This window comes from Nanorana parkeri, unplaced genomic scaffold, assembly GCF_000935625.1.
Source record: "Nanorana parkeri isolate BGI_ZX_2015 unplaced genomic scaffold, ASM93562v1 scaffold1451, whole genome shotgun sequence".
NCBI lineage: Eukaryota > Metazoa > Chordata > Amphibia > Anura > Dicroglossidae > Nanorana > Nanorana parkeri.
In genome coordinates, this window is record NW_017307719.1 from 221011 (window position 1) to 236434 (window position 15424).

The following is a 15424-nucleotide window of genomic DNA, read 5'->3' on the forward strand; positions in this document are numbered from 1 at the left end:
ATCATATTTGTCCTTTTACTATAAATTCTTCTAACACAATTCTGTCTTGTTGGTTTGCTTTGTTTTCAGTCATCTGTTTCCCTTAAACGTTTGGCCAAATTTTTCTCTGAAGATGAACTAGACCCTGGAAATGTGGAGACTTTAGACTCTTCTAGCAGTATGTATTTTAGATATGGTTTTACCTCCACAATCTTGTTCAAAAAAGAGATCTACAGGGTTTTGAAAGTCTGTTATGTGTTCAAACCTTCAGTTGATGCTTTAATTTGTGCCAAAATTATTTCAAAACTCCTACTTATTTTTCTGGAGTTAAAATAATTTAACTGCAAGATTTCCCAGAACTATATATTTATGGGAAATATGTTCCGTATATTTCACATTCTGTAAAAAGCATACAGTGCAATAAACTTTAGTTTCTGATAAATATGTTTTCCTAATTTTGTAATTTTAGTCTAATCTAATTTTAAGCATACTAAGACTGGAGTTCAGGTTTCCCATGATTTTTTTCTGAGCGTTTGATTATGCTAACAATATTTCAATGAATTCTGTATTTGTATACCAAAATAACGGAGCAGAATCATGGGAAGAGCAATCATATACCTATTGTAATACCTGTAAAAAAAAAAAAAATGAACTGGCGGATCAGTAATTCTAAAAGTATAAATGTAAAAACAGATATGCTATAAGTGTTTTGTATGTAACAAATCCAGTTTTAATATGATTTGTTTCCCTTCGCTGTCAATAGGTGTGGATTTGTTTTTCAGGAAATGACATTGTGGTACAAGATGGCGCATTTACATGGTCTGCAACAGATGAGCCATGTCTTCGAGAGTAAGATTGTTACTTCATCTTTGATGGTTTGCATTGCAAATTAAAAAACTCTACCCAACAATTTCAAATATTTTGCAGTGGTATTTGGTGTGTAAAACACTAATTGTGCTTTGTTTACTTATCTCAGCTGTTCCTGAGGTACTCTCTCTTGTTGGTGTCGGTCCTATGCCACCAACCCTGTAATTAGCCTCCTGTCTGTCTGCATTATGTAGAGCTGTGATTGGATAGTGAAGGAGCAGCAGCTCACAGATGATGTCATATTTTTGACCTCACTTCCTATAAGTAAGCTCTGTTTTTTAGATTTATACTGAATGCAGATATACAGTGGAATACAGGAGGCTAGAACAATTGAAGGTTAAGGTGATATTAATAAAAAAGAAAAATGATTTTAGTACAAACATAAGTGCATTGAATTGGGGGTCTTAGGAGAGGTATTAGGAGACTCTGCCCTGCATCTTTATTCCTTACTGGAATAATCTGAACATGGGCTGCATATATGTTAAGAACAACCTGATTAATTTGTAAGTGTGTGTATGTGCATGTCTAGATTTCAATATAAGCTATTGAACTCTACATACAACAAGCTTTTTACAGCAAAGGAAATAGAGGAAAACATGTAAAAAGGGACCTAAAGCTCTACTCGATGGCTAGATAAACGACTACATAAAATTCATATTTAACGTTTTATATTTAGAAAATAAAATCTTCTATGTGCCAATATGTACCCAGCCGCGAGCACTAAATGCCAATGAAATGTGTGTATAAAATTAAATAAAAATGCATATATTATTATAGTAAAAAACAAAGTCCACAGTTAATTATCAAGGTGTATCCAAATCCAATCCCCGTACATCCACTGAAGTGCTAATGCAACGTTTTATTCTGTTTCAGCATTAATTTATCTGTCCAGAAAGGTTCGTTAGTTGCTGTTGTTGGTCAGGTTGGCTGTGGAAAGACATCACTTCTCTCTGCATTACTTGGAGAAATGGAAAAAGTGGATGGTACCATTGCCCTAAAGGTATATATTAACCTGGCTGTTAAATATATTTAAACATTGGAGAAGCTGTCTCATAGAATTTTATATGGATCAACTTCACAGTTGTTGCCAGCGCAAAGAGGACATTATTGTGGGATTTAAACATTGCAGAAGGTTGCAGCCTGGAGATGCAAATAAATGTACATCTGCCACATGGGAAGGTGGGTTATTTTAGGTGGGTGGTTTGTGTGACTGAACTCTCTAGTTTAGCCATTCACTTTTGCGTGTACATTTCAACTTCAGCTATTGATGTCTGTGAACAAGAGGCTTTTTTCAGCATACTGTAAGGAGATATAAGAAAACGGAAAAAAGAGCTGATAGTTTCACCTGGTGAATAAAAAAAAAAAAAAATTGAAGCTTAGCATGTATCACAGGCAGGGCCGCCATCAGGGGGGTATGGCCAGTACTGGTGTAAGGGCCCAGGCTCCAAGCTAGCATTTTTTATTATAGAACAATATGTAGAGTAGAATTTGCCTGTCCCCATCCCCCCACCCCCCGCGCTATTGGTACCTTCCTCAGAACTTGCCTGCAGGAAGGTTTTTTTTTCCAGAGGGCCGAGCTTTCTTTCCCAGGCAGAAATGCAGAAGCTCTACATTGGAGAGGAGCATATCTGCTGCCTGGAAGGGAAAGGGTAAGTGTTTTCCTCCACTGACCGACCGACGCTGAGAGGGGGAGGGGGGAGCTGCTTTATGAGGTTCCCATCACAGTGAAGAGCCAGTAGTGATGCTTGGCTGGGGAGGGCCAGAGACGGTGGAAGCTGGATGCAGTTTGCACTAATATGCTGTTTGACCTATGCAGTGGCGGACCTAATAACCAAAGGGCCCTGGTGCAAGATTTTATCTTGGGCCCCCCTCCCAAGACGGGGGGGGGGCACGTGAGTGGATCACACTCGCACCCGAACCCCCCCCCCTCCCCGGGTTCTCTAATGTTGCAGTAGTGCGCTGGACTTTGGACTTACCTGAGACCCTGCAGAGCACACCATAGATCCTGCATAGCCCACCTGAGACTCTCTATGGTGGGCTCTGCAGGGCCTCAGGTGGGCTGGTCATCCGGGTACCTTTCCCTGTACCTCCTCCCAACTCTTCTTACCTGCTGCTGCTGGGGCCCGTCCTCCTCCACCCCCTCCCCTGTCACCTCTGCCATGCCACCCCTGGTACAGGTGATACCCATGTAAGGGGCTGCCCAGACCCCTCACATGGGTACCGGCCGTACCCCCCTGATAGCGGTGTTCTATCAAAGTTTGTGACTACGTTAGAATGTGTAACCGGTGACGTGGTCACACATTTCAATGTAATCACGCCCAGTTTTTCGGTGGTGGAATGTGTGACCACCAATAGGTGAAGCATTCCAACGCTTTCTCAGCTGTTCCAGGGCAGGTCGGCATCACAGATGGTATGTGCAGGAGAACCAATCTTCCCTGGAACAGCTGATCGGTCCTGAAATGTCACTTCTATCCGACTTTGTGACTGCGATCTCACATTCCAACCCACTCACAAAGTCGGATAGAAGAGACATTTCAGGACCGATCAGCTGTTCCAGGGCAGATCGGTTCTCCTGCACATACCATCTGCTATGCCGATCTGCCCTGGAACAGCTGACAAAGCGTTGGAATTCTTCACCTATTGGCGGTCACACATTCCACCGCCGAAAAACTGGGCGGGATTACGTTAAAATGTGTGACACAAACTTTGATAGAACAGCAGCCCTGTCTAATCATTTAATCAGAGAAATAGATTATAATAGGAAACATTACAGTGTCATGTTTCCCATTATAATCCACTTTTCTAATTAAATGAAATAACAGTACACAACCCTCGCCCTCCTCCCTTCCCTCCCCTTCCCAGCTCGGACTCACCCAGCCAGAGCCTCATAGGATCGCAGCCAGATGGTGTGCATTGCAGGGGGCCGGGCGTGTGACACACACACACTTATCCTCTCCCTCCGCATGTGACTAGGGATGCGGCCCGGGAGAGGAGCGGTGAGTCACAGGACCCGCCCCCTCGCTGTGAAACCCGTTCTAACATCGGGACCCTGCACTGCCCTATATTCTACCCGGGGGGGTACATAGGACCAGGCCTCACTGGGCCCCCCCCCGCAGCCTCATGCCCCAGTGCAGTCGCAACGGCGGTATTTCCCCCCCTGGACCTATGCCCTGGAGGTTCCAGCAGTGAGGTCTGAACATGGTTATTGAGAGGTATACTTACAGATAAACATTTTTGTGTTACATTTAAAATTTTTATGGCTTTACTTGCTTGTGTATAGTATTTTATTGATGTTTATTTTCCTGCATTTTCTAATTTTGTTTACAGGGCTCTATAGCATATGTACCTCAGCAGACTTGGATTCCAAATGCAACATTTAAAGACAATGTTCTCTTTGGAAGGCACTTTGACCAAGATTGGTATGATAGAGTCATTCAGGCTTGTGCATTGTTACCTGACCTAAAAATTCTTTCAGGTGGTGAGAACACCGAAATAGGGGAAAAAGTGAGTATCGCTGTAAAGAAAATAACTTTTATATTGTTCAGCATAAATTCTTCATAAAGTGTTAATTACTTTATGTCTTGGTTCTGGCTACCGCATCATTACAGAGAGATAATGTAACAGGAAAAATGGTAATGATTTTCTATATATACCGGTATGTGTATACATTAAATGTTATCTCTTTTTAGGGCATAAACTTGTCAGGTGGACAAAAGCAGCGAATAAGTATTGCGCGGGCTGTGTACAGGAATTGTGATGTTTACTTGTTAGATGATCCTCTCTCTGCAGTGGATGCACATGTTGGGCAGCATTTGTTTGAATGGGTCATTGGACCTAATGGCTTACTCAAAGGAAAGGTAAGTTAATTTCTAAGCATCTTAGAGGTTATATGTACAGTACATAAATAATGTTTTAATAGGTAAACAATAATGTAAGAAAGTGCCATGTCTTTGTATTGTACTGCATGTATAACACTTTGTAAAACCAATAAACACAAAATAATTAAAAAAGATAATGTAAGAAACAGTAAAAATTTAGAATGCCCAACAATTATAATGCTAAAAGGTTTATTACACAGACAATAACATTCCGATTTATCCCAATATTAATTAGATTTTTTTCTGTATGCCTTTGTGCAGACAAATGGCAAATAAATATCCAGAATACTCAAAGATCATTGATCTACAAGGACAGATCTAATTTTTATGTGCATGGCAACAAGCAAAAATAGACATTAGAAAAACGAGGTATCATCTGAAAGCACTACTATCTTACCTGCTGCTGCTGGGGCCCGTCCTCCTCCACCCCCTCCCCTGTCACCTCTGCCATGCCACCCCTGGTACAGGTGATACCCATGTAAGGGGCTGCCCAGACCCCTCACATGGGTACCGGCCGTACCCCCCTGATAGCGGTGTTCTATCAAAGTTTGTGACTACGTTAGAATGTGTAACCGGTGACGTGGTCACACATTTCAATGTAATCACGCCCAGTTTTTCGGTGGTGGAATGTGTGACCACCAATAGGTGAAGCATTCCAACGCTTTCTCAGCTGTTCCAGGGCAGGTCGGCATCACAGATGGTATGTGCAGGAGAACCAATCTTCCCTGGAACAGCTGATCGGTCCTGAAATGTCACTTCTATCCGACTTTGTGACTGCGATCTCACATTCCAACCCACTCACAAAGTCGGATAGAAGAGACATTTCAGGACCGATCAGCTGTTCCAGGGCAGATCGGTTCTCCTGCACATACCATCTGCTATGCCGATCTGCCCTGGAACAGCTGACAAAGCGTTGGAATTCTTCACCTATTGGCGGTCACACATTCCACCGCCGAAAAACTGGGCGGGATTACGTTAAAATGTGTGACACAAACTTTGATAGAACAGCAGCCCTGTCTAATCATTTAATCAGAGAAATAGATTATAATAGGAAACATTACAGTGTCATGTTTCCCATTATAATCCACTTTTCTAATTAAATGAAATAACAGTACACAACCCTCGCCCTCCTCCCTTCCCTCCCCTTCCCAGCTCGGACTCACCCAGCCAGAGCCTCATAGGATCGCAGCCAGATGGTGTGCATTGCAGGGGGCCGGGCGTGTGACACACACACACTTATCCTCTCCCTCCGCATGTGACTAGGGATGCGGCCCGGGAGAGGAGCGGTGAGTCACAGGACCCGCCCCCTCGCTGTGAAACCCGTTCTAACATCGGGACCCTGCACTGCCCTATATTCTACCCGGGGGGGTACATAGGACCAGGCCTCACTGGGCCCCCCCCGCAGCCTCATGCCCCAGTGCAGTCGCAACGGCGGTATTTCCCCCCCTGGACCTATGCCCTGGAGGTTCCAGCAGTGAGGTCTGAACATGGTTATTGAGAGGTATACTTACAGATAAACATTTTTGTGTTACATTTAAAATTTTTATGGCTTTACTTGCTTGTGTATAGTATTTTATTGATGTTTATTTTCCTGCATTTTCTAATTTTGTTTACAGGGCTCTATAGCATATGTACCTCAGCAGACTTGGATTCCAAATGCAACATTTAAAGACAATGTTCTCTTTGGAAGGCACTTTGACCAAGATTGGTATGATAGAGTCATTCAGGCTTGTGCATTGTTACCTGACCTAAAAATTCTTTCAGGTGGTGAGAACACCGAAATAGGGGAAAAAGTGAGTATCGCTGTAAAGAAAATAACTTTTATATTGTTCAGCATAAATTCTTCATAAAGTGTTAATTACTTTATGTCTTGGTTCTGGCTACCGCATCATTACAGAGAGATAATGTAACAGGAAAAATGGTAATGATTTTCTATATATACCGGTATGTGTATACATTAAATGTTATCTCTTTTTAGGGCATAAACTTGTCAGGTGGACAAAAGCAGCGAATAAGTATTGCGCGGGCTGTGTACAGGAATTGTGATGTTTACTTGTTAGATGATCCTCTCTCTGCAGTGGATGCACATGTTGGGCAGCATTTGTTTGAATGGGTCATTGGACCTAATGGCTTACTCAAAGGAAAGGTAAGTTAATTTCTAAGCATCTTAGAGGTTATATGTACAGTACATAAATAATGTTTTAATAGGTAAACAATAATGTAAGAAAGTGCCATGTCTTTGTATTGTACTGCATGTATAACACTTTGTAAAACCAATAAACACAAAATAATTAAAAAAGATAATGTAAGAAACAGTAAAAATTTAGAATGCCCAACAATTATAATGCTAAAAGGTTTATTACACAGACAATAACATTCCGATTTATCCCAATATTAATTAGATTTTTTTCTGTATGCCTTTGTGCAGACAAATGGCAAATAAATATCCAGAATACTCAAAGATCATTGATCTACAAGGACAGATCTAATTTTTATGTGCATGGCAACAAGCAAAAATAGACATTAGAAAAACGAGGTATCATCTGAAAGCACTACTGTTCATGTACCCTTATTTATTGTTGAAGTATATGAATGTCCCATTGCACTCCAGACCATAATCCTACTTTGAATACTTCGATGGGTGCTAAAATGGCCTGCGGGTGGCACCATGTGAATCAACGTATAGAAGAATAAGCCACTAGCGCTACAGAGGTCCTATGTTATCATCCTGTTTTTTGGGGGTTTTTTTACGTCGATAAACATGGCATCGCATACAAAAATTGTATGATAGTACTATAGCAGCCAACAAGTTTTCACCTTGCAATATACATATAAATGAAAGTTAAATTCTCATTGGTTGCTCTGAGTTACTACAGCTTTCACACTGCAATTCATATTTAATTATTAAATAAATAGGCTTAATCATTTTGAATGTAATACTCTATTCAGTATAAATCCCCCTGTGACCAGTACTGGTGTGTAATAAACAAAGAATATTATACTTTAGTCATGCTGAAACGTGCTTATATTCACTTACTGCTCTTAGACCCGTGTTTTGGTAACTCATGGCATCAGCTTCCTGCCACAAGTGGACATGATTGTTGTGTTGTCTGATGGAAGAATTTCTGAAGTTGGCACATACAATGAGCTTCTTCAGAAGAATGGAGCTTTCTCAGAATTCCTGCAAACATATGCAATTACTTCTGAAGAGAGTGATAAGTCTCCAGAAAAATGTAAGTTAATGTACAGTATAGTAAAAAATCATTTGATTTTAAGTATTTTTAATGTAGTATAGTATATCGTTTTTAATACAAGTGTATGAAAAAGACACTAGAAATAGTTTGTGTAGTGTTATGGAACTGCAATGGATTCACCGAAGTCTTTGAGACTAGAGGGTCCAAGCTGCATCCCACACTGCTTCAGGCTAGAGGTTATCTGCATATTGTGTGTGCAGAGACTTGAATTAATAACTATTAGGTTTAGAGTTTCATCACAAGCAGGGATGGGCCTACCGCTGATGGGCAGCTGCACCAGGTCCTGAGGCTGGGGACCCAGTGAGATCTGGTCCAGGGCACCCCCCATTTGTGGAATACAGTGCTAGGGCCCATGGGGGGAAGGGTGTCCAATGGGCTTCTGAACGGGGGTGGTCTGGGGGGGGTCAGAGGCGTTCCCGTTTGGACTCTGGGCCGCATCCCCAGTAATAGGCGGCGGGAGAGGGGAGAGCTGGGCGGGCAGTGTGAGAACCAGAGGAGAGTTGGAGATGGAAAAGGCCGAAGGAAGAGAGCAGGTGAGAGATGAAATGCATCCAAGTATAGAATCAGGTGTGTATGGGGACCAATCAGAACCGGCACAGCTCAGAGATTCCTGTGTACATAGAGATCTCTGTGTATATATATAGATCATGTATTCAAACAGCGCAAACCCCCTAGCATAGAAATCCCATAGTAGGAGCCCTCCAATAAATAGATATTCAAGTATAATATAAAGTGCATCCAAACATATTTATTTAAACATTGCAACACATAAAGATAAATCACCTCATTACATTTAAAACGTATTTAAAAATCGCATAGCTTCCCTGAAGTGACTCAATGTAGGACAGAAATAAACAGGGTTGAAATAACCGCAGGGCAGAGCAGCAGTCATTAATATGAACGGATACACCGTTATGAGGTGGTGGATACTAATGTATCAGCATATGATGATAGGATTACTCACTTGTTCCTCACTTGTGGCCACATTTTATTTTATATGTGTGTATGTGCACGCAAGGGGGGGTGGGTAGAGAGTTGTATAAATGTGTATTAGCGTGTGTGTTTTTGTGTGTGGGGGGGGGGGGGGCATTCACCCCTGTAAGTTTAGGTGTGATTAGGGATTTTTGTATCAGGAATTTGCATTTTTCTGCAGCAGGAATCCCTAATCTGCTGTTTACATGCGCTTGCTGTCACCCATTCAAGTTGATTTTGGGTGACAGCCACTGCATGTAAATGCCAGCACACCACATGTAAGCTCTGCTAAGCTCAGACTGCTACCTGCTAAGCTCAGAAATATAGTTCTGCTTAGGATAGGGACTACCTCTGTCCCTTCACAAACTCCAACTCTCAGGTGTTAGTCTGGCTCAGCAACCTGTCTGTGTAGGCCAGACGGGCCTGGACTCACACTTCCCATCTTTCAGGCTTCAAGCTGCTCTCACAGCAAGTTTTGTCAGTGGTATGAAATTCAACTTTATAGTTAAGTCTTTCTTTGATTCTGTATAATATTCATATTACATTGCATATTACATTGTCAATAATATCTGTATATGTAATTCAAGGCCAAGAGGGAAGGACTGGAGACACCCTAAAAATAGACTCTGTTACTTCCATAAGGTAATACATTTTAAGACTGTTGTTATTTTATGGTGCACTTTGCACGTGCAATAACCTATTAATTAAATCACAGGAAGACAGAAGACGTGGAGATGGACATAGATACTGAGGGAGATGCAGATGCCGGAAAGCTCACAGAGGCAGACGTCGCACTCACGGGCAGGGTAAAATGCTTGTTATTTTATATGTAATATATTATTACAAAAAAAGTTGTGAGAGAGTAAGCTGTGTTGTTGGGTGATGTGGACTTTAATGATTTAAAAGTATACTATAGAATAGTTTTTGCATTCCGACATATTCACTCATTAAAAAACCAGTGCAAATGTTATATTTTTAAAAGCCACAATGGTGCAATGAACTCTGTTGCAATGTACTGAGTGGCAGTATATAGATTGTACTGTATAGGACACATGCAGTGGTGCATGAATGAAATAGCAGCAAATGCATCAAGAACAGGATGTTGTAATTGCAGAAAGCATTCGATTCGGTCTCTTGGGAATACTTGCTGCAATTACTAAAGAAGTGGGGATTTGGGCCCCATTTCCTACATATATTTCAAGTATTATATTGCTCACCCTCAGCACAGATTAGATTTCAGCGATATTCGTCAGACCCCATCTTAATTTGAAGAGGCACAAGACAGGGGTTGTCCCCTTTCGCCACTATTATTCGCCATAGCGTTAGAACCTCTGGCTATACTACTTCGAGACACGAGATCACAAATGCGCTTTGTTCGCAGACGATATGCTGCTTTTTGTTACCTCCCCTCTTGTCTCATTACCCAATATTATGGCACATATAGAAGAATTTGCACAGATATCGAGTCTCCGGGTTAATGCTTCTAAGTCTGTGGCATTAAATATTAATCTTCCTCCTGAGCTGTGGTCGGGGCTTAAAAACTCTTTTCCATTTGAATGGCAATGTGATTTTCTTCAGTACCTTGGAGTAAAAATTACTCCTTCTTACACCAAATTATATCCAATGAATTACCCTCCACTATACAAATATCTAAGAGAAGATATGAGGCGGTGGTCCTCCTATAACCTTTCTTGGATGGGCCGTATCTATTCAGTCAAAATGATTTTACTTCCTAAAATTCTGTACTACTTTAGAACCTTACCAATCCCGAATCATCGGGCTGAACTTCTCAACCTGCAGATGTCCATTATGAACTTTATCTGGGGCAATAAACATCCTAGAATTTCACAATCCATCCTGTTTCAATCTAGAGCCCAGGGTGGCCTAGCGGTTCCCAATCTACTCCTCTACTATAAGGCAGCACAGTTGGCACAGCTATCCTCTGTTTATTCCTGGGTAGCTGACCCAGATTGGGCTAAAATAGAAATTGGCTTGGCCAGGGGCACTCCTATTGAAGTATTGAAATGGATGAGTCCCAAGCAAAGGCCAACGATACTAGCTCCTACCCTGTCACATTCTATGGCCCTGTGGGATCGGTTGCGAGGTATGGAAGGTATGGGCAAAACAAACGACAAACGCACTAACAATTCGTTACCAGTTATACAGTAAGGTGCACACGCATTTGTGCGTTTGTCGTTTGTTTTGCTTGACCGATTTGGTGCAGCGACGAATGGGGTTTCTCAGCTGCCATTAGGATGTGCGGGATCCCTTGTGTGTTTCTGTGCCTTTAAGGAGGTTGGGCGTCCTCCTGACAAACCTGCACCCAATTTGATATCTTCTGCCCCCATGTGCTCCAAGATGGAGACTCTCATAGTTTAGAGTTAGGACCGCACTATAAGAGGTGCCTTGGCGCGGCAGTGCGGCTTTCACATCCTCTGCAGAAGACGTGTATCCAAACCTCTGTCATTATCCTTAGTGGTGAGACAAGTTGTTTTACATGCTGGTTTGTGAGTGTGCCATGATGCCTTTCTGCTGTTTTACTGTATGGAAGGTATGGTCTCCCCCCATTCTCCTTTGGCACCACTGTTCAATAATGTGAATTTTCAACCAGGACTGCAGACCAAAACATTTCAATGGTGGGTTGACAAAGGCCTGTATAGAATCGGAGACCTAATTAAGAACCATAAACCAATATCCTTGGGATATTGCCAAAGCATTCTTCAGATGCCACCATCAGAAATGTTCAGATTTAGGTAGATCCAGCACTTCCTACAGTCATTAAAGATACCGGAAGTGGGCATTCCATTGCTGACACATTATAAAAAGTGGTGTCTGGGAGTCTCTGGTCAAGAAGGAGGGATCTCTATAATCTATGCAGCTCAGCTTGGCCCTTTCACTAAACTATCTTATATGGCTGCTTGGGAAGCTGAACTAGGGGAAGTTCTCCCTATAGACAAATGGAAGCAGTATACCATGAGATTAAATATGGGACTGCTCAATATCTCCCTATTGGAAGCTAACTACAAAGTCTTTGCTAGATGGTATCTGGTTCCAGTAAGGATAGCCACCATGTTCGCAGGGGCTAGCCCCTTATGCTTTGAAGGATGCAACCAGCAGGGCACGACGATTCATGTTTGGTGGAACTGCCCAAAACTGTGTCCCTTCTGGAATCGCTTCTTTGCCCTGCTCTTTAGAATACTCCGGGTGTACGTCCCGAGAGACCCCCAGCATTTGTTATTGAATAAACCAGTCAAGGGGCTCACTAAGGCACAGGGCAAACTATTATCCTTTTTCTTCTTAGCAGCCAAGTTATCAATAGCACGGTCTTGGAAAACCGAAAGGGTCCCATTCTCTATGGTACTATCTAAATTAAACTGGATCATGGCACACGAGAAGTTATATAGCATATTACAAGATAGATATCATAACTTTCAAGCGGTATAGGACCCATGGTTGATATATCTAAGAATCCTGAATCCCATCCATACATAGCCAGCAAATCAAGGCTAAATCTTGATCAGAATCCTGGTCGGCAGGAGTCCCCATTTTCCTACTCCCCATCCTTTTTCTTTTCTTTCTTTTTCTCTTTTCTTTCCTCTATTAATAAATTAAGGTCTCCATTTTTTTGATACCCGGGGCAAGCGAAATAAATGAGCTCGCCAAGAGTAATTATCGTATGTAAAATCAGTAAATAATAACGGTACCCTTATAGATAAGTCGGTAATTTTTGTCATACTGGCCCCCTGATTGGAAGTAGATACTCATCGGTTGGAATGATATCCAGCTAATGAGTTTATAATAGCATGGACAAGTTCTAAAGGGGGGAGTGTTAGGGAAGGAGCGAAGTCCCCCTGTTTGCTGGATTGGAACCCAATAGCAGGGAACAATCCCCGAAGGAGAGTCCAGGCAGAGGTACAAGAAAGGATAATCCAAAATGCGTTGTCAGAGTACAGTCCGGGTCGAGGCAGGCAGCGAGTATCATAAACGGTGAGGCAAGCCTAGTGGTCGATAACCAGGAGATCCGAATAGCAGGGAAGTGAGGCAGGAAACAGGAAATGAGGCGTTGTAGCTGCTTAGGGAATGGCATTATAACTCAGCAACAAGTCTTGGCTCTGGCTGGAATTTAAACCCAGCAGGGGCCAGCGACGCCCCCGTTGTCTGGGCAACAGGAAGCCACAGGTCCCTGCGAACCAATGGGACGGCTGGGAGAGAAGGAGTGCTTGCAAGGCCCTTCCCGGCAATGACCAGCACCCGAAGCAACTAAGAAGCCACGGCATTGCCACATGTGCACGTCACGCACGCATGTCATGCATGCGCTTATGTGCACACATGCAGCACGCCGCCGGGCACCAATTCACCCCAAGAAGGACCCTACGATCTCCGTCGCACCCGCCGGACCCCAGGTAAGAGGGCACCCCTGGTCCCACGACAGGGAGAGGGGACACTGTGGTGAGACTATAGGCTTTTCCGACATGTTATTGTGTTACATATGATATTGGAATGTAACAAATTTTTACTGTATAAGATGGAAACTAATAAAAATTTTGAAATAAAAAGAACAGGATGTTGTTCTTGTAGGTAGGACCTCAAGCTCCCTTAACAACCAATATAGTTCCTGCAGGGCCTATGAAAAGCCATTCTAACTGTAAGGTAGCTCTAAGCATTACTAGCAAAACTGTGCCTGTTTCAGAAACAACAATATAACATGTAACTTCATTAGAATTATGCATATTTGGAAGAGCCAAAGGGAGGGGACACTTTAGCAGCAGTCAGAGGGTGGGGCAAACTTGGTGCAACAGTGGTATGTGGGAATATCAGTGTGGCAATGGCGTGAGGAACTACACACGCAGTACACACAATCCCCTTCCCCCAACACATAGCTACAGCATTTGTCTGGCACTCACACACATGATGCATCATCTCCTCTTCCTGACACTTCTTTTATTCATGCTGTTCGTTTTGCTCAATCAATATGGTCCAGTGAATAAGTGGCATGTTTTGCGTTCCTTGCACACTATATTAGCGGCTGTGTTTTAGACTCACTTATTGTGACTATGTCAAGTTAGGGGTGAAGGTAGGCAGTTGTGGCAGATGTGGTGGTGAGGGGTCTTAGGTTTAGTGGCGGGTCTGGTATTTGTGGTAATTGAAGAATGAGTAGGAGGATTGCTGTTAGGCATGGTAGTGAGTGCAAGGGGACAAAAGGTGTTGTGGCAGCATTGAAAAGAGAGGGGGTTGTAAGGCACAGTGAGGGGGGCATGAGGCATGGTGGTGAAAGCAGGAAAGGGTATTCTTGTAGGCAGGCTTAGTGGTAAAGTGAGGGGGCTGACAGGTGTGGTAGTGGGTTGATGGATGGCACAGAGGGGAGGATGTGTATGGCAGATGCTACGGGGGTAGCAAGGGTGGGGGGATAACAGTTGTGAAAGGTGAGAGGGAGGGGGCTGTGTTGAGAGTGGAGGTATGTGTTTGTGATTGGTGCTGTTGTGTGATAGTGGTCGTGAATGGTTCTGGCGTGTGGTGTGGTGTGGTGGCGGTGGGGGGGCTGTACTGCTTTGTTGAAGAGGGCAATCTTCTTGGCAGCGTCCTGCTCATGTACATGTGCGGTATGGTCTCCAGTATATTAATGACCAGGGCTCGAAAAATCAGTGGAGCCCGACGAGCAGCTTCCCGGCCGGCCGTTGTAATGACATGGCCGGCCGGGAGCTTAACACAGTCAAGCGATCGAGCGTCTCTATAGACGCTCGATAATGACCGTTGTTTTACTACTGCATGTGTACAGATTATGTACTGAAATCACTACCGCACATTCACAGGATCTCTCAGCCATATTGTAATGTCAGAAATATGGCAGTGAGATCCTGCGAATGTGTGGTAGTGACCAGTTTGTACTACCACTAATGCGCATGTGCAGGATCTCACGATATATTTTTGACATCACAATATTGTAGCATGTGCAGCAGTGGCAGTACAGACCAGTCACTACTGCACATATGTGGGATCTTGTTGCCCCATTGATGGCAGCCTTGCCGTGACACATCATTCCGTCCAATCTTTAGATGACAATATGCATGTCAGGGGGTATTGCCATATAGTACTGCAAAAGCATGTTATATGTTCTCCCTGTCTTATTGTTAGCAGAAGTACGCATATGCAGTGACTTAGGCATCATCCTGCAAATCTAAATTCATCTTAAGGATACATCACGAACCACCATATTGTTATGAAACCCAAATGGAACCCCAAATCCATCCTGCAGAAGTCCAAGTAGGGAAGTTATTCTGTGAAAATTTCCCTTTCAGAATAGATATGTTTATTTCAACTAAATAAACATTATTTGTCTCTAACCAGCTAAGCAAATGCTAATCCTATATTATTATGAACATGCCATCAGAATATCAGCATGAAACTAAGGGGGACACAAAAACTCAATTTCACTTCCTGTATTTGTTTTTTACAATAACTATTCATGACAAGAAT

General features: G+C 42.8%; 1 protein-coding gene across 1 annotated transcript in view; it reads left to right on the forward strand.

The window, feature by feature from the left end:
* Positions 1 to 15424, forward strand: part of LOC108798328 (multidrug resistance-associated protein 1-like) — a 119497-nt gene that overhangs the window by 62736 nt on the left and 41337 nt on the right. The window contains exons 14-22 of the mRNA XM_018570068.1: positions 70 to 157; positions 762 to 828; positions 1720 to 1846; positions 4174 to 4350; positions 4536 to 4703; positions 7771 to 7957; positions 8320 to 8511; positions 9538 to 9592; positions 9666 to 9756. Coding sequence (XP_018425570.1) covers positions 70 to 157; positions 762 to 828; positions 1720 to 1846; positions 4174 to 4350; positions 4536 to 4703; positions 7771 to 7957; positions 8320 to 8511; positions 9538 to 9592; positions 9666 to 9756 — 1152 coding nt within the window. The remainder of the gene's footprint in view (positions 1 to 69; positions 158 to 761; positions 829 to 1719; positions 1847 to 4173; positions 4351 to 4535; positions 4704 to 7770; positions 7958 to 8319; positions 8512 to 9537; positions 9593 to 9665; positions 9757 to 15424) is intronic.